The sequence below is a fragment of the Natrix helvetica genome (genome assembly GCF_964273705.1).
Source record: "Natrix helvetica genome assembly, chromosome: 1".
NCBI classification, from domain to species: Eukaryota; Metazoa; Chordata; class Lepidosauria; order Squamata; family Natricidae; genus Natrix; species Natrix helvetica.
Window position 1 is genome coordinate 79,622,889 of NC_138548.1, and position 19,005 is coordinate 79,641,893.

Consider the following 19,005-nt stretch of genomic DNA (forward strand, 5'->3'; position numbering starts at 1 on the left):
TGATAATGTCTGTAGGAGATGACCAGGCTGAGCCTGAGGAAGGGGTCAAACGCATCATCAGTCATGAGTTCCTTCATGCCCACAAGAAATCTAAGCCAGCCCACTTTGAATTCCTTCCTATTCCTAACTCTTACTAATTTCCCTTAACTGGTCTAGAGAGCTTAAGTTTACAGTAAATCTTTATACACGTTGAACTGCCTGGATCTCCTAATTTACCAGAAAGTTTCTCTCTAGAAATGTTACTGATATTTTGATTGGTACTAGCACAAGGGTGAGTTATTAGTCGCCCCTTTAGATATTACCAAACTAGAACCCCCAGTCTTATAGCTGAGAGTAAGTGGAGAGCACAAATTTCTATCCCTTAGCCTGGCATCTGATGTAAAATACCTGGGAAAATGCCAGGTATTTTTGTCACACATTTGTCAAAAGGTCAGCAAAAATTCATTGATAAAAGGCTTTAAGGCTTCTTAGCCAGGTATGTTGTCACAAGGTGTCTTTTTAATGGAGTAGAGCCGTGACGGCGAACCTATGAAGCCATTTCTTAGGGCACGCGAGGCTTTGCCCTGTCAGCTCCAGCGTGCTTGCTTCCCTGAAGCCTCCGGAGAGAGAAAAACGGCCCTACGGGCCACCCAGAAGTCCATACCCGAACTTCCAGTTTGCGTGTTGGGTCGTTTTTCGCCTTTAGGAGGCTTCCCTGATATAGACAGCTTCTTAAAGAGGCAGTAACCCTGCTAACTCATTCTCATTTCATCATCTTGGTTTACAGCCTTACAGCAGCTAGTCAGCTATTAAATCATTATTACCGTAACAGATATGGAATTACCTGGTTTTTGAGAAGCCAAGTTATATGAGGATGGCATTCACGTGGCTTTTCAGAAAGTTAGAAAAGTCTGTTTTTGTGGGCAGCCTTTCAGGATTGATTCTGGGGCAACAAATTATATATATTTTATTGTTATATTGTTTTCTGTTATTATTGCTATTATGACTATATTTTACTGTAAATCTCTAGGGTCAACTGGACTAGGGTAGTATATAAATTTCACAAAGAAACAGATAAAAATGTACCGTATTTTTCGGAATATAAGACGCACCTTTTTCCCTCAAAAAAGAGGCTGAAAGTCTGGGTGCGTCTTATACACTGAATGCAGCATTTTTTGCCTCCCGAAACCCCGCTCCTGGCCGTGCAGAGCCTGTAGAAGGCTTTCAGAGAGCTTTCAGAGAGCTCCTGGGGGCTGGGGAAGGCAGAAATGAGTGAAAAACGGGCCGTTTTTTGCTCAATTCCCCCCCCACAACCCCCAGGAGTACTCTATAAGCCTCTTAAAGGCTATGCATGAAATTTGTTTTGCATGTTTTGACAAAAAACGGGGCCATTTTCGCAAAAAAACGGGCTGTTTTTTGCCCCTTTTGGAGGGGGCACCCCCCCAGGAGCACTCTGCAAGCCCCCTAAATTCATGCCTTTTTTTTGAAAGAAAATGGGCCATTTTTGGGAGGTTTGCAGAGTGCAAAAACTTTGTGGTTTTTTTGTCTCTTCAAATCCTTGGTGCGTCTTATACTCCGAAAAATATGATAACTTGTACAGGTCCCAGGAAAAGATTTAAGTCCCAGGATAGGAACTACAGATTCAAGACACCAGGAAAAACAAAAATCCATGCAGAGAATCCAGTTGTTGAATAATCACTTTCCATGAATGCTGGTTGCCACATTCTAGCAAACTGCCGAATAGCCAAATAAAATACAGTGGAGGGACCTCTACAGTATATGAGTATAATTCTAAACAATGTGAATATGCCTACATATAATGTTTCTATGTTCATTCTCTATTTGTGAACTGATTCTGCCCTGTCATTATAATCTCACTGGTGCCAGACAATAGTCTTCTCACATCTCTTTGCATGTATCCTTCAGGGCCAGAACCTGTACTGCTTTTTGCCAATCGGATTGATATCCGGCAGGTCTTACCTCACCGCTCCGAGTACACTTTGCTTCTAAACAACCTCGAAAATGCTATTGCATTGGATTTCCACCATAGCAAGGAATTAGTATTCTGGTCTGATGTCACACTAGACCGCATTATGAGGGCCAATCTGAATGGTAGCAACGTGGAAGAAGTGGTGTCTACAGGATTGGAGAGTCCAGGTAAATATCTTCAGTGGTTTCAGAAGTAAAAATAGTAGCTCTGTATGTAGCAAAAAAAAAATCTTTGTTTATATGTATCTACCATGTTTCCCCGAAAATAAGAAAGGGTCTTATTTTCTTTTGACCCCCAAAATAAGCATTTGACCTTAATTTCGGGGAGGTCTTATTATTTTTGAGGTGCAGGAGGCGGCGAGCGTGGTCACCTCATGGCTGCTGCTGTGTTGCAATATTTTGGGGGGAAGGCTTATTTTGGCGCATGCGCTCAAAAGCCCGATTGGGCTTATTATCCGGGGAGGTCTTATTTTCAGGGAAACAGGGTATCAAACTTGTATGTTGCCGATCTTCATGGAAGCAACTCTAAAATTGCATAACCTGAGTCTCCAGAGTAAAATGTAACTCCTAAAACCTTGTTACAGCCCTCAGAGCTCTTTCATAGTAACCACCAATCATATGTTTTACTGGGGAAGAAGAGGAACATTATTAGAAGCATAGGATAAAATAAATTAAATTGTATTTAACTTGATTTTCAATTAAATTTAAATGTAATGGACATTTGACATTGGTTATAATGGACATTTCAAATAGTTACCTAAATATTTTAGTGGTTTATATGACAAGAGGAAAACAGCCCCTGTTTCCATTTTCCTTTTATAGATCAGGACAGCCTTAGCCATGGCTCAATGGGACTATTCTTGAACAACCATTACTTATCACACTCTTCCTTTCTCTGGATCCTAGGTGGGCTAGCCATTGACTGGATCCATGACAGGTTATACTGGACAGACTCTGGGACATCTCGCATTGAAGTGGCAAATTTGGATGGAATGCATCGGAAAGTGCTTCTTTGGAAGAATCTAGAAAAACCTCGTGCAATTGCTCTTCACCCTATGGAAGGGTGAGTATGAGATACTCACTGCTTGTTATCTTATCAGATGAAATTTGCTGAGTGAAGACTCCACTTTAGCTGCCTGGAGCCAAATCTAGATTTGCCAGTCTACAAATGAATTAACACCTTCCATATGTAAAATGCCATGAAAACTAATGACAACTTTCCCTAGAGGGGGAAAAAGGGACGTGGTTTTTTAATAAATGTGTTATTACTTTTATTATTTTTGGCTTGATGCACCTGATAACACCTCATCTCCCATATTTTAGAAGATCTGCAGATAGAAGAAGCAATCTGTAAAAATCACCTTCTCTACACGCTCAACTTGGAATATCCTGCAACATAATATTATTTACTGGAACTTAATGTACTCTTTTGATAGACTTACTAAAAGAACATGTTCTCCTGTGTTCTGTAATGTAAGCTATGTTAGGATAGATCAGCCTTCTTCAAGTATTATTACCCTCCAGTTGTGTGAAGTAACTCCCAGAATTCTGAGAAATTACCATGTTAGCTAAATTCTGGAAAATTAACTTTGTCTATATGGAGTGTACTCAGTTGGAAGAAAGCCATTGTAGGTGCACATTTGTGAAACCAAAAGTTTATGGTTAATAGTTTATTGACAAAGATTGTGGTCTTGTATAATCATAGCCTGAATCTCTTTATCCTTGTTTGCTCTCATCAGTTCAATTCGATCAGTTGTAGCTTTAGATTGCTAAACTAGTAACTGTTTTGATTAGCAATGTCTGCTGTCCTTTCAGGGAACTTCCACTGTTCACATTTTTCTCTCTTTTCCAATAGTACCATCTACTGGACAGATTGGGGAAACACTCCTCGCATTGAATACTCTAACATGGATGGCTCCAATCGGCGCATTATTGCTGACACTCATCTCTTTTGGCCAAATGGGCTAACTATTGACTATGCAGGGCATCGGATGTACTGGGTAGATGCCAAGCATCATGTTATTGAGAGGGCTGATTTGGATGGAAAGAACAGGAAGGCTGTTATTAGTCAAGGTGAGATAATGAAATTGGTACTGTTGTCTACTAGATAAGCAACTAAGGGATGCTCTGAGTAACTCAGATAATACTGTGTGGCAAATCAGATCATTGATGCCAGGAGTTTGAGATCATCAGTTATTAATTTCGGCCCATATCTGATTTTTTCACCACGCTAATACCAGCAGTACTCTCAAAACTATATCTGATGGTTGGTATCTACCAATTCATAAACAAGTTATAAAATCCCAATGACAGGGACAGGCAATACGAGTAGCAAATTGCACTGTGATGTTAGCCTTTATCTCCAGGAGAGCTGGCAATATAGAGTGCTTAAGGCAGCAGAAACCAGCAGCAGGTTTGCTTAGTTTTTGAGGTATTATTAAAAGAAAGATATCTCAGGGGCTGCCACAAAGAAGAGAGAGTCAAGCTATTCTCCAAAGCACCTGAGGGTAGAACAAGAAGCAATGGGTGAAAACTAATCAAGGAGAGAAGCAACTTGGAACTAAGGAAAAATTTCCTGACAGTTAGAACAATTAATCAGTGGAACAACTTGCCTCCAGAAGTTGTGAATGCTCCAACACTGAAAGTTTTTAAGAAGATGTTGGATATCCATTTGTCTGAAGTGGCGTAGGTTTTCCTGCCTAGGCAGGGGGTTGGACTAGAACACCTCCCAGATCCCTTCCAACTCTGCTATTCTATTCTATTCAGACATTTTTTGTCTCATAAATAGAAGCAACCTTTAGAAACGATAATGAGTGACCTTTTCATCTGCTTTTACTGGATTCTTGCTGCAGGCCTTCCACATCCATTTGCTATCACTGTATTTGAAGATAGCCTGTACTGGACAGATTGGCATACCAAGAGTATAAACAGTGCCAACAAATTTACTGGAAAAAATCAAGAGATCATTCGTAACAAGCTTCATTTCCCCATGGATATCCATACTTTGCATCCTCAACGCCAACCAGCAGGTAACTGCAGACAGAAAAGGCAAGATATTATTGCTAAAAGACAAGTGTTCTATCACAAGATATTGACTAGCAAATACTTCCTCAATCTAACATTCTTTGTAGAATATAAAAATTGTCTTTGTTATTCAAATCAAATTGTTTGATCAGTGTTGTACATTCAGAAAACATGCTGTTTTTCCAAAGACAGAATCCCAGGTAAAAGTGAATAGTTATGTTTTCTTAGAAGCAATGGCCAAGCAGCTCCCCACAAATGTAAATTCATAAATGATGGTATAATATGATAATCTTTCATTATTGTTGCTGTTATATTACTATTGTTGTTGGCATGTTTCTGTGTACCTAGAAAAAGATTTCCTAATTAATCTGTCTCTACTATTGTCCCTTTCGGGAGAGGGGGCGGTATATAAACGCTAATAATAAATAATAAATAAATAAATAAATACTATTGTGAAAAAAAGTTGAATTGCAATAAATATCTTCATTAATTTTATTCGTGCTTTACTATCCTGGTAGTATTAAAATCCACAATTTAATAAAAATTACCATTGGATTAATACCATTACTACTAGAGGCTTATCAATATGTTTCATTGTTATATCACGAAAATAATTTCGAAGTATGAAAAGTCTATGGCTGTGTCCTTTATAAGTCAGTGGTGAATATTTCTATTTTAGAAATACACCAGACAGATAACAAATGCACAATCAGTTAAGCAGTTCCAAAATAGAACCGGCTTCATTGTATCTCTGGTTCTTCTCCCTGTATAGGTTATGGTATTTGTGTTTGTGTGTATAGCTATGTATATATAAAATATGTCTGTTTGGCTATTCGAGCAGGGAGAAATCGCTGTGGAACCAACAATGGTGGTTGTACTCATCTCTGTTTGCCAAATAATAAGGGCTACACCTGCGCATGTCCCACAGGTTTTCGGAAGACTGGCGGCCATACTTGTGCCCAGAGTAAGTGTGATAAGGAGTTTATGTACCTTCACAACATGTCTGTGTGCACACATGTAAAAGAGATTAAAGAGTGTTAGTAAAATTACATTTAAATGATACAGTAAATTTTCCAATTTTATAAACAAACCAAACAAACCAAAAGTTTAGCTGCAGAAAAACACCGGTGGAATGATGAAGGATTTGGGGTATCTTCTCTGTAAGGAAAGATGGAATTCTTATTTTGGGGAAATAATAACATATTTCTTAGCTTGATACTTGCTTAATTGGAAAATACGGTATAAATATCTCAAACAACTAAAAAGACTGCTGAGGTAGGAAAATTATGGAAGTTTATAAAATGCTGAGAATGTTATGGTAGAGAGAAGTTGGATAGAGATAATATTAAAACTGCAAGTTTAATGAAATAATTTGTCTGTTGACAACCAATTGCTTTTCCACACAATGCAGAGTTTGTAGAATAGTTTGCTTCTATATGCAATGACAGCCTGTGACTCAACCAATTTTTAAATTTAGTTTATTAATGGAAAATTGGTTTGTCAGCCCTTAGTGCTATAAAAATTACATTGAACTTATGGCAGAGGCAGAAGAAAGTAAATTGCTAGAATTGCTAATGAAGGGCGGTTTTTCATTTGTTTTTTCTTCCTGGGCTTTCTAAAGGCACTTGACTAGCTAATGCTAGCAGTGGCACTGATGGCTCATGAGCGAACAAGTTCATATTCTTCTTCCTAATATTTAGAATAATGGAACTGCCAATTAATGTACCTTGTCATGTCCTTACATACAGGTACATTTTATTTAAGAACATGTTCTTTTTTCTTCTAATCCTAAAATCCTTCTTTAGGCATTATATACTTCCTTCCTTTTGCTTTGTACTTATTTGCTAGTTAGTTAAGAGCCATCGTGGCACAGTGGTTAGAATGCACTATTGCAGCCGGTTAGAATCAATTCCTTCAATCCTAACCGGCTCAAGGTTGACTCAGCCTTCCATCCTTCTGAGGTCCCAGATTGTTGGAGGCAATATGCTGATTCTGTAAGGTGCTTAGAGAGTGCTGTAAAGTACCGTGAAGCAGTATATAAGTTTAAGGGCTAGTACTAGTTCAGGTCTGGCCTGCATGATAGATTGGATCCACTAGAAAGCATGGATATAAAAGAACTTCGTTGTGCCAAGATCACTTTTTTGTGTTTGTTACCATAATTTTCTGTTAGAGATATTAAAAGAAGACCTTTCGACCTTTGATCAGGTCTTGACAAGTTCCTGCTTTTTGCCCGAAGGATGGACATCCGTCGTATCAGCTTCGACACAGAAGACCTGTCTGATGTTGTCATCCCCTTGGCAGATGTGCGCAGTGCTGTGGCTCTGGACTGGGATGCACAGGGTGACTATGTCTACTGGACAGATGTTAGCACTGATTCCATTAGTCGGGCAAAATGGAACGGAACAGGCCAGGAGGTAATATCCCACAGAAATTCAGTGGAAGCATATAAGTTGCTTGTTTTCTTGTGTTTGTTTTGTTACCCCCATTTTGGCTCATTATAACTATCTAATCTTTCAATTCTGTTTTTTCAACTATTTGAGGAATATATTCCATGCGTATATCTTAAAGTGGATTAATTCCAGATCTTTATTTAAACAGCTGAACATTCATAGTCCAAGAAAGGCCAATGTTTCTGGTTACAGCAATATTGCCCTCAAAGTTTCATTGTGTTTGTTTTGTTGCTAGATTGTGGTGGAGAGCAGTCTTGAAAGCCCAGCTGGTCTTGCTGTTGATTGGGTCACAAACAAGTTGTACTGGACAGATGCAGGTACTGAAGGCCACTGCCATATTGGCAAAAGAGTTCCTTTGCGACTCACTGAAAAATTGCCTTCCAAATTCTTAGCAGGATTATTCCCAATGCATCTATTGAGATATATGAATGAGACTCTTTCAAACGTTATGATCAAGATGATTTTAATAACATTTCACCTTCCTGTAAACAGTGGACAGGTTGCAAAGAAATTCTGGGAGTAAGAACTCATTTTATGTCATTTTTAAAAAGGAGTGCTCCAAAATAGGAAAATCTCTAGTATATCAATTTATTCCTGTAGAAATGTCCCTGCATGCCACTTTATTTAAAATGTTTCAGTTACACATTTTAATCTTGTACTAATGTACTTGGTTTGTCAATGTTATCAGCAGATGCAAATGTGAAAGGTTGCTTTGTACTGTAGTATATAAATGATAGAATAATTCAAATGGTGTTTTTGAATTTCCAAATTGAAATATTCCAGTAGACAGAATTTTCAGACTATTTGAATAAATTTGTTTTTCTTATGGATAAAAAGAACACGGAGCAGCATTGAAACCTATAGTAAAGGAAACATTTTGGTAAAATTATCCTGTGTTTTACTTGCTTTAATAGAACCAATAGTTTCTGAGAAAGGATGACTAAATATGATGATCAAATTAATTGGAAAAAAGTTCGTAGAGATCAGGAGTTATTATTCTAGACTGAGGATATTTTGTAGGCCTGCTGAGGACGTCATTTGCTGATATACCCTGTTGGTTTTCTTTGCCATGGTGTGTGCATGAAATTTCGGTATGGATTATTTTCTTTTATGATTTTATTTCCTGGTTCTGAAGGCTGATTATTTTTTTCTTTCTCTTTTCAATCTAATGCAGGAACAGACCGGATAGAGGTATCTAACATAGATGGAACCATGAGGACTGTTCTAATATGGGAAAACCTAGACAGACCAAGAGATATTGTGGTGGATCCTGTTGGAAGGTGAGAACTTTCTCTTGAGACTGCATTGATGCAATTCCTGTATGTCATTGCATGTTGGTTCTTCTTGACAGTGATATCCCTGAAAGTTTACTGTTATAATTTTTACAGGTCTGTAGAGTTCATTCTTATGTGCTTTGTTTCATAAAACAAAGACTGTATCCTGTATGCCCATATCCTTAAAAGATTAGTTCAGGGATAGACAATGTTGTATTCTCTAATGTTGAGAATAGACAATAGACAATCCAGTATTGAATTTTGCACCAAACCTGGTCGATGGTCATAATAGCTACAGCTAATAGGGGTGAATGAAAACCTTTGGAAGGGTATGGATCTGCCTGCTTATGAGTTAACTCTTACAAACAAGCATTAATATGTCATAAAGAATAAGGAGGACGACCATATTAAAGTTATCTGCAGAAAAGGGATGAGTAACATGTAGTTGTATTGACTAAATGTATAAGATGTTGTAAATTACAACTCTCTGCGTTCTGGCTTACTTTTGGCTAACTTGGCTGGAGCTACTGTAATTTATAATTCAACACCATATGAAAAGATGCTGGTATATTTGGCAAATGTAAGCAAATACCTAAATAGCCACTGCAAAAGTGGAAAGCCTTCATTGTTTAGGGTTTTCTTTTCTGTTCTCTTTCTTTCCTAATTCAGTTAAATAAAAATGGTTAGATTAAAATGGTTAGTTTAGCAGTTATACACCATTTGGGTCATTTGTATGCAGGTTCATGTACTGGACTGACTGGGGAGCTAACCCAAAGATTGAGCGTGCAGGAATGGATGCCTCCGATCGGTTGGTGATCATCTCTTCCAACTTGACGTGGCCCAATGGACTGGCTATTGACTATGAGTCTCAGCGCCTTTACTGGGCAGATGCTGGCATGAAAACAATTGAGTATGCTGGCCTGGATGGCAGTGACAGGAAGGTAAAATAGCCAAGTTGAATTGACTTCTGGGAAAGGGTAAATAGGAGTTATACAATGTTTGTTTACAGACAACATACATGTATTCTCTTTGATTCAACATGCCCTGTTCTGATCTTCAGAGGAGTTCAGTTGCTCCTCTAAAGGGACAAAATGAATAACTTTTGAGCGAAGACTTAAGACAGTGAAATGTATTGAAAACTGTGCTGCATTGTTGAGACAGGCTTAGACTTCCCCTGATGCCCATAATAATTCTCACCCAGATCCCTGAAGGTCCAGCGCATTTGAAAGGGATCAGCTTGAGAAAGGTTGCTCTACAGTTTGTCAAACATGAAGGCAAATATACGTGTCCCAGGATAATGTTGCAAGATCCAATCTGGGTCGGTGACCAGGACCAGAGGTTTAGTCGTCTGAGCATTCAGACTCGTGCTGGAGCCCATTTTCAGGGAACTTCTCTCTCACGGGAATGAGAAGTTTCCTGAGGATGGGTTCCAACACGGGCCCGAAAGCTCAGAAGACTAAACCTCTGGTCCTAGTGACTGATCCAGATTGGCATCTATAGTTTGTATAGTCTACAAACCCATCCCTCTGGAATGAGCTGCCCCCGGAGCTTCGCATAATCCCTGACCTCTGGTCCTTCCGACGCACCCTAAAAAGTTGGCTTTTCCAGCAAGCCGGCCTGGCCTGTTAATTTTATTTCATTTTTTAAATGTTATTGTCCTATTAATTGGGTTTGTTTTTTGGATATGTATCTAATTTCTTTTTAACTTTCGTGATATGTGTTTTTTTAATGTTGTATGCCGTCCTGAGTCCTTTGGGAGAAGGACGGCATATAAATCCAATAAAACAAACAAACAAACAATACCACTGCTCCTAAGGCAGCTGTGCATTGCTGTTTTTAAAAAACCTGCTTTTTTCCTGGTAGTGGTTGATTTGCTTTTGGGATTGACAGATATTGCTCGGGAGCAATTTGCCTCACCCGTTTGGGCTCACTCTTTACGGAGCTCGGATCTACTGGACAGACTGGCAGACGAAAAGCATCCAGAGCGCGGACAAGAGGACAGGGCTGGATCATGAGACTCTACAGGACAACCTAGAAAACCTTATGGATATCCATGTCTTTCATCGACAGAGACCTGCAGGTATGGAGGTCTTCTGCATCAAGATAAGAAGTTACACGTCTTTGGGCTCCAGATAGAAAGAGCTTCAGGTTTTTCATTCTACTCTGACAGTGCCATAATGTTCACCCATTGTTACCCACCAACTCCCCTTTTTTAATTCTACAGGCAGTCCTCAATTTATGACCACAACAGGGATTGGAAAATTAGTTGTTAAATGGTGTGGTTGTAAGTGAGGCATTATGTGACTACAGCCAATTTTACAATCTTTTTTTTTTTGCTGTGGTCTTGAAGCAAATCACCACAGGCATTAAGTGAGTCATCATGGGACTGTGACTTTCGTGACCTTCCCTACCAACTTTCCCATTGATTTTGCTTGTCAGAAGCTGGTGGGAAAGGTTGCAAATGGCAGTTATGTGACTCCAAGACACAGCAATTGCTGTAAATGCTCAAAGGATGCCAAGTGCCCAAATCATGATCACATGCCATAAATGCAAGGACCAGTTGTAAATTACTCTTTTTCAATGCAATCATAACTTCAAATGTTGTATAAATGAATGGTCGTAAATCAAGAGCTACCTGTAATGTTGTTGTTGTTGTTGTTGTTGTTGTTGTTGTTTAAATTAGGCAGGACCACATGTAAAAGTAACTGGAACCATGCTAGATTTTATTTTGTTTACATATTAAGGTACATTAGCAGTAATTACATTAATTCAATTCAGTTAATGGAAGAGCTTGGATAACCATTTGTCTGAAATGGTATAACGTTTCCTGCCTAAGCAGCGGGTTGGACTAGAAGACCTCCCAGGTCCCTTCCAACTCTGTTATTCTAAGACACATATTTCTAAGTATTATCACTCTTCCTTTGTTAGATTAAAAACTATAAATTGGTATGGACTTTTGATGAGCTGGGGATTTGATGAGCTGAAAGATTTGGAACCCTGAAGCATCAGTTTGCGCATCTGTTTGTTTTTATGGAAAATACTCCCTTACCCAATTTATTAATTCATACACACACACACACACACACACACACACAACACACACACACACACACACACACACACACACACATCTATAGAATTTTGTAAACCACAGTTATTCGTAATTGCTTTCTTTTGATACATGGTTTTGCTACTATCTCTTTCAGTACATACACCGTGCCACATTAATAATGGTGGATGCAGTCATCTTTGTCTTTTGGCTCCACTTCCTAAAGGCTATAGCTGTTCTTGCCCGACTGGCATCAACCTACAACCAGATGGCAGAACATGTTTATCTGGTGGGTATCTTATCTTCTGTGGCTCTATTAATCCCTGGAAGAGAGTAAGGCCTCCTAAACCCCACATTCCGTCCCTAGAAAAGGTGTACACCCAAATTACAGAAAGTATTTTACTTACTTACATAAATACCTGTTCTACTTCAGGTAGAATTTTGTGTGTGCTACAGTATTTATTACTACTTTTCAGCCAAAGGTAGGATTATGCTTTGATTATGATGACATGTCTACATAAAATGTGTTCCTATATAAATTTGGTCTGATCACTTACTAAAATAGATAGAATTTGGAGGAAGCACTATGCTTTGTAGTATCAGACATAAATGCCTTAACAGACAGCTTGGTAAAGTGGAGTAGTTGTATTTGTGGAATCCTTGCTGCTTTTCAATATTATGCAATATTTTGTTTTACTAATTTTAATAACATTAAACTGTAAACATATATCAGTTTACACACATGAAAATGTCACCAGGATTTGTTGGAACCTGTTGAATATGATAAACACATAATTCTTGTATAGGTTTAATATATATAAAACCTGAAGACATATTTTTTAATATACTAGACCTTATTTGTAGTGATTCTCATTATCACAATATATTTTATTTGGCTTGCATATAGTAAAGTACTGTTGGTAAATTATATTGAACAATATTTTTCTTTAAGCCTATGCTTAAAAATAATTATTACATAGTTGAATAACCACATTCAGTATTTCTTATGATCTTTCATCACATTTATGGCCCTACTTTTAAGGGTCTTGGATAAATTGGTGGCTTTAGTCATTGCCAAGATCACCTTTGCCAGCTGATTTTTTGTTGCAGTAAGAAGGGACATTTGAGAAAAGGAATTACTGTAAATTATGCATTGAACTCAGTTTTCAATTTTGCAGGAATGACTACCTTCCTGATCTTTGCAAGGAGGTCAGATATTCGTCTGGTTTCGCTTGATATACCATATTTTGCTGATGTAGTTGTCTCAGTCAACGTCACTATGAAAAACACCATCGCCATTGGAGTTGATCCTGAAGAAGGTTGGCAATATGTAATTTCACCTTATTAGGTGTGGAATTATTCAGGGCAGAGTAAATGAAAGGCAACTTGTCCAATAAGTGGTGTGATTCATATTAAACAACACATTCCCCTTTGTTCATGAAATCATTGTAATAGAAATGTCCAAGTCTTATTAGAGCAACTGTTCCCAAACTAATATGGCTCCAAAGACCTTCAAATGGAACTCCAGAATTCCTACAGGCCATGTTCCTGAATATTTTGGGAGCTGTAGTCCCACTATATCTACTAGGCACCAGACTGAAGAAAGCTGGTTTGAGGATAGCTGAAAAAAATTCCCTGCTTCAATGCTCTTATTCATATTCAGAAAGCAGTTTCCCCCCCCCCCCCCAAAAAAAAAAAAAATTCAAGGGAATTGTCTTCCACATAAGTTCTGCCCTGGTGAAATGTAGCATTTTTCAACCTTGGGAACTTTTAAGATGTTAGGACTTCACCTCAGAACATGTTACTGTGGTAGTCCAAGAGTTGAAGTCCATAAATCTTAAAACTGATATAAAAGCATGTATGTGTGGTGTGTGCGTATGGAATAATAACATATTTTATATTAATATTATAGTGATGGTGTGTGTCTTCATTAAACATCACATGGTATAATCGTAAATAATTTGCTGCTGTTTTTGCTTTTCTTGACAGAGGGATATAGAGATATACGCTTTTTTACTTACTTTCCTCCATCTTTTTCTAGCAATAATAGAATAAATAATAGATTGAAGACATAAAAGATCCAGAAGACACACTTTACAGCAGGGGTGTCCAAACTTGGCAACTTTAAGACTTGTGGACTTCAACTCCCAGAATTCCCCAGCCAGCTCTGGCTGGGGAATTCTGGGAGTTGAAGTCCACAAGTCTTAAAGTTGCCAAGTTTGGACACCCCTGCTTTACAGTGTTGCTTTTCACCAAAATAACCTTAGATATTTATGGACTAACAAGGGAATTTAATTTCAATAAATGAAACTAATGTTCTTGTGTTTTCTCAACAGGAAAGGTTTATTGGTCTGACAGCACATTGAGGAAGATCAGCAGAGCTTCACTGGATGGGTCTCAGTATGAAGATATAATTACTACAGGTAATAAATAGATGGCTTGGTAAATACTGAACATCTGCTCCAGACTCTTTCAAAGATATGTGGGTTTTTTTTTTGCATTATCTTCACCTAATGCAACTTCTAAAGCTCTAATATAAAGGTTGCAGTGGTGGGATCCAATTTTTTTTATTATCGGTTCTGTGGGCGTGGCTTGGTGGGCGTGGCAGGGGATACTGTAAAATCTCCATTCCTTCCTCATTCCAGGGGAAGGATACTGCAATATCCCCATTTCCTCCAGATCAGCTGGGACTCAGGAGGCAGAGAATAGATGGGGACAGGGCCAGTCAGAGGTGGCATTTACCAGTTTTCCGAACTGCTCAAAATTTCCACTACCGGTTCTCCAGAACTAGTTAGAACCTGCTGAATACCACATCTGAAAGGTTGCCATGAACATCCAGTGGATATTTTGAGGAGACAGGAGAGTAAATACACTATGTGTTACTGACACTATAACAATAATATACGGTATTTCTTTTGATGTAGGGTTACAAACCACAGATGGATTAGCTGTGGATGCTATTGGCCGCAAAGTGTATTGGACTGATACAGGAACAAACAGAATTGAAGTGGCTAACCTGGATGGGACAATGAGAAAAGTTTTGATATGGGAAAATCTGGACAGCCCACGGGCAATTGCATTATATCATGAAATGGGGTGAGTGCTAACAATGGACTACCTTGTTCTGAAGGCAAAGTCTGCAGAGGAGAAGAGAACATGACAATAAGCAATATGTTGAGACTTTTCAACGGATAGTTTATTTGCCCCCTTTTTTTCCCTTTAGGTATATGTATTGGACAGACTGGGGTGAAAATGCTAAACTGGAACGAGCAGGGATGGATGGCTCTAACCGCATGGTGCTTATTAGCAACAATCTGGGATGGCCTAATGGTCTGGCTGTGGATAAAGCTGGATCACAACTATTTTGGGCTGATGCACATACTGAGGTTAGAATGACATGAGGGGCAGTCTACAATTTTGAATGTTTGGTGTAGAAAGTTGCCTCAGGGTGAAGCAATGGAATGTAAGGATGAGTATGAGATTTTAGGGACTAAGAGTAAATCTGCATTTTCATCACTCTGAGATTCTAACACCATTCAATGACTTGCGTGTCTAAAACACCCATAACCAATCAAACTTTATTGCTTAAACTTCATATTGGTTGACATTGCATCAACTTCTGTTTCACTTGAATATATTTATATACAGGTAGTCCTTGATTTATGACCACAATTGGGATCAGAATTTTGGTTGTTGAGCAAAGCGATAGTTTAGTGAGATGTCATGTGACTGCTTCACTCAATAACCACAATCCAGTTTTGGTCATTAAATGATTGGGCAGGTTGTTAGCCAAATGGAGTCCTAGATAAGGAGTGTGGGATGGTTCAGGAGGTAGGGGAGACCTGGGAAGCTTCCTTCAGGAGCTAAAAATCCCCCCTGCCAAAATTTAAGCAGGATTTTCAGCTCAGAGTGAAGAGACTCTTGTGCATGACCTGTGCCATGTCTCCCAGGCATCCCTACCACCTGTTCCTTATCTTACTACACTGGCTATCTAATCTTTGCTTGGATTTTGGCTCCCTTGTCTCTGGGGGCTGGTTATAATGGCTGTCTGCCAAAGGAGTTCAGCTCCCCTCTGCACATGAAAGCAATTCCTTCATTGGGGTGCAGAAACAGAGCCAAAATCCTCCAGAATCAAATGAGTTCAGTTCCCTCCATGCAAGGAAGGACCATTGGCAGGGCGCAAGAAAAGAGCCAATATCTCCAGGATTTCAGTTGTTTCTGCGCCCTGCTGAAGAAGTTCACCTCTCTTGGGATGCAGCTTCTTTCAGTGAGCTTCCAGAGATATGAGGGAGTCCTCTTGGCAGACAGCAGCAGGTTGCAACTTTTCCTGCCAGCTTCCCCATTGACTTTCTGGTAGAGAAGATGGCAATCACAAGCCTGCAGTGTGGTTAGCAACCAGTCATGTGTTCAGGTTACAATGCAACCAGATTGCGAGGGTATCATAGTTCATGGAGTGTAAAGCATCCTTTCTGAGCCTATCATAATTCTGGACTAGTATTAAATGAATGGTCGCAAATTGAGAACTACCTGTATTGCTGTCTGATGAATTACAGATAAGAAGCAAAGAGAGTCAGATTTTAGAATCTAGATATGGTAGCTTGGAATCTTTCTGTGACTTGCTTCAATCTTTTTTATATGTATATTGTCTCTGAGAAAAAAAAAACTTAGGATGATGAGTCACTCACAAATCTGTCTCACAAGGCATGGATGTCTTCTTTTCAAAGTGGAAACGGAGCATTGAAATTCACTGTTGATTTTCTTAAAGGTATGCCCTGATGAGGCGCCCAAATGACGGCATTATTGATAGCTAGTTTAATACAATAAATTAAATCCTAATCCCAGAATAGCAAAGTCTATTTCCTATGTTCTCGTAACCTGCTGATCCAAGCACATAAGATGGAGTGATCAACCCAACATGCTGACCACTGGGTAGACTCCTATTTTAGCCTGGTCCAGAGTGTTGTGGAAATCCAGCCGATCAACGATTGATTCATTGCATAGCATAGTTGGGAAGTCAAGATACATTTTGCTGACTTCATTTCTTCTGGCCAGGCCTTTCTTTTCTTTTTCGTCTTATGGAATCCTTGGGTGAAATTGAAATATAGTTTAGCAGAATGCTAGAAATAAGCATCTAGATTACACTATTATTGGGCTTCTTGGATCCTAGGAAGAGTTGCTATCTATTGGAGGTCTCTGAATCCGTAATCAAAAGTTTCTTGACATTCCAACCTTTGGTTCTTTTCAGCGTATCGAAGCTTCAGATCTAAATGGTGCAAACCGCCACACCCTGCTCTCCCCAGTGCAGCACCCTTATGGCCTAACTTTATTAGATTCTTTCATCTATTGGACTGATTGGCAAACAAGAAGCATTCACCGAGCTGATAAGAACACTGGTGCTAATGTCATCTTGGTGAGAACAAATCTTCCTGGATTAATGGATATCCAGGGCATTGACAGAGGGAGACCTCTTGGTAAGTTTTCCTATTTTCTTTAAGCTAGACTTCCTGAATTTTCATGGGCATGCTTTAATTCTTGAAAATAACTCGTGTACAGTATTTTTCGGACTATAAGACGCCCTAGTATATAAGACGCACCAAGATTTTGAAGAGGTAAGTAAGAAAAAAAAAATGTCCTCCCCGGCCCACAAGAGCATTTTGCAGGCTTCAGCAGGGCTGGATGAAGGCAAAAACGCCCCCCCCCCATTTTTTGCTAAAAATGGGCAGAAACTGGCATTTTTGCCTTCACCCAGCCTTGCTGAAGCCTGCAGAGTGCTTCTGGGGGCTGGGGGAAGGCAAAAGTCCTTCAGTTTTTCACCCGTTTTTTGCAAAAATGGCATGCAGGGCAGGGCTTTGGGAGGCCAAAAATGGCTATATTCAGAGTGTATAAGACATGCCAACATTTCCACACTCTTTTAGGGGGGAGGAGGTGCATCTTATACTCTGAAAAATATGGTATTTTTTTGTAAAAGGCAACCAGCATGTTTATTTGGTCTCCAGACATTTTCTGTAGATTTTACTCCATTGTTTATTCTTACTGTTCAAGCACAATTCCTTAGGCCTTGTTAGCCTGAGAGTTATGAAATCAAAAGCTCAATGATATCTGGAGGGCATCAGCCTGAGGAAAGCTATAATGAATTAATATTAGCCTTTCTGATGATAATCTCAGATATGATCCATTTCTCCTAAGGTACTAACAAATGTGGAGTGAAAAATGGAGGTTGCTCCGATCTCTGCCTCCCAAACCCGGAAGGCTTCTCGTGTGCCTGCCCTACTGGGATTCAACTGAAGATCGATGAAAGATCTTGCGATCCTTCTCCTGAAACCTACCTGCTCTTCTCTAGCCGGGGCTCCATCAGGAGAATCTCACTAGATACTAGTGATCACATTGATGTTTATGTCCCTGTCCCAGAGCTGAACAATGTTATCTCCTTGGACTATGACAGTGTAGATGGCAAGGTTTACTACACAGATGTCATACTAGATGTCATTAGGTAGGTATCTTCCAAATTCCTCATTGTATGTTAATTAGCTACATAATCATATCTTTTTTCCCCCAGAAATGTTCTTTGTCAAAGGAATCTGCCCTATAGAAAAATATTGAGGTAGAACGTTCTTCTTATTCTCTATGGTATCTTTTTCCAGGCGAGCAGATCTAGATGGCAGTAATATGGAAACTATTATTGGCCAAGGACTAAAGAGAACAGATGGTTTGTCCGTGGACTGGGTAGCTCGAAATCTATATTGGACAGACACTGGCCGCAACACAATTGAAGTTGCAAGACTGGATGGAAGCTGCAGGAAAGTGCTGATAAATAACAGTCTGGATGAACCACGGGCCATTGCTGTCTTTCCTAGAAAAGGGTAAGCGATTGGAAGGTCAGCATTAGTAAAAATATTTATTTAAATAATGTATTGCATTAGGTACAAATATTCTCTTCTGTTAGTACATCAGCCGAAAAGATAAGTGTAGAGTAACTTTGCCAACCTAGTGCCTTCAAGATATTTTGGGCTACTATTCTCACTAGTTATGTCAGGAGGGAGCTGCTATGTTATCACGACTTATGTTATGTTATCAGGAGGGAGCTGTTACACTTGGAAGATGCCAGATTGAGGAAGGGATAGAATGAGTAGGAGAGAAAAAGGAAGAGGATTGGCTAAAGTAGAGGTCTGCCTTCCGACATTAGGCAAATGGATTTCCTTGGTAGACAGGCCATTTTTTAGAGCTGACTGACATGTAACAT

At 39.2% G+C, this 19,005-nt stretch overlaps 1 protein-coding gene across 3 annotated transcripts in view; it reads left to right on the top strand.

The window, feature by feature from the left end:
• The window catches only part of LRP4 (LDL receptor related protein 4), a 110,708-nt gene that overhangs the window by 80,449 nt on the left and 11,254 nt on the right, over window positions 1–19,005 (top strand). For 2 of the 3 annotated variants that reach the window (XM_081937437.1, XM_081937439.1), the window contains exons 12-29: window positions 1,906–2,136; window positions 2,875–3,031; window positions 3,824–4,041; window positions 4,821–4,997; window positions 5,831–5,956; window positions 7,198–7,406; window positions 7,678–7,759; window positions 8,617–8,722; window positions 9,456–9,657; window positions 10,607–10,796; window positions 11,923–12,054; window positions 12,944–13,084; window positions 14,102–14,188; window positions 14,690–14,861; window positions 14,989–15,151; window positions 17,011–17,236; window positions 17,952–18,255; window positions 18,407–18,625. In XM_081937437.1, the coding sequence (XP_081793563.1) occupies window positions 1,906–2,136; window positions 2,875–3,031; window positions 3,824–4,041; window positions 4,821–4,997; window positions 5,831–5,956; window positions 7,198–7,406; window positions 7,678–7,759; window positions 8,617–8,722; window positions 9,456–9,657; window positions 10,607–10,796; window positions 11,923–12,054; window positions 12,944–13,084; window positions 14,102–14,188; window positions 14,690–14,861; window positions 14,989–15,151; window positions 17,011–17,236; window positions 17,952–18,255; window positions 18,407–18,625 (3,142 nt within the window). The remainder of the gene's footprint in view (window positions 1–1,905; window positions 2,137–2,874; window positions 3,032–3,823; window positions 4,042–4,820; window positions 4,998–5,830; window positions 5,957–7,197; window positions 7,407–7,677; window positions 7,760–8,616; window positions 8,723–9,455; window positions 9,658–10,606; window positions 10,797–11,922; window positions 12,055–12,943; window positions 13,085–14,101; window positions 14,189–14,689; window positions 14,862–14,988; window positions 15,152–17,010; window positions 17,237–17,951; window positions 18,256–18,406; window positions 18,626–19,005) is intronic. The other variant, XM_081937438.1, reaches the window with a different exon arrangement.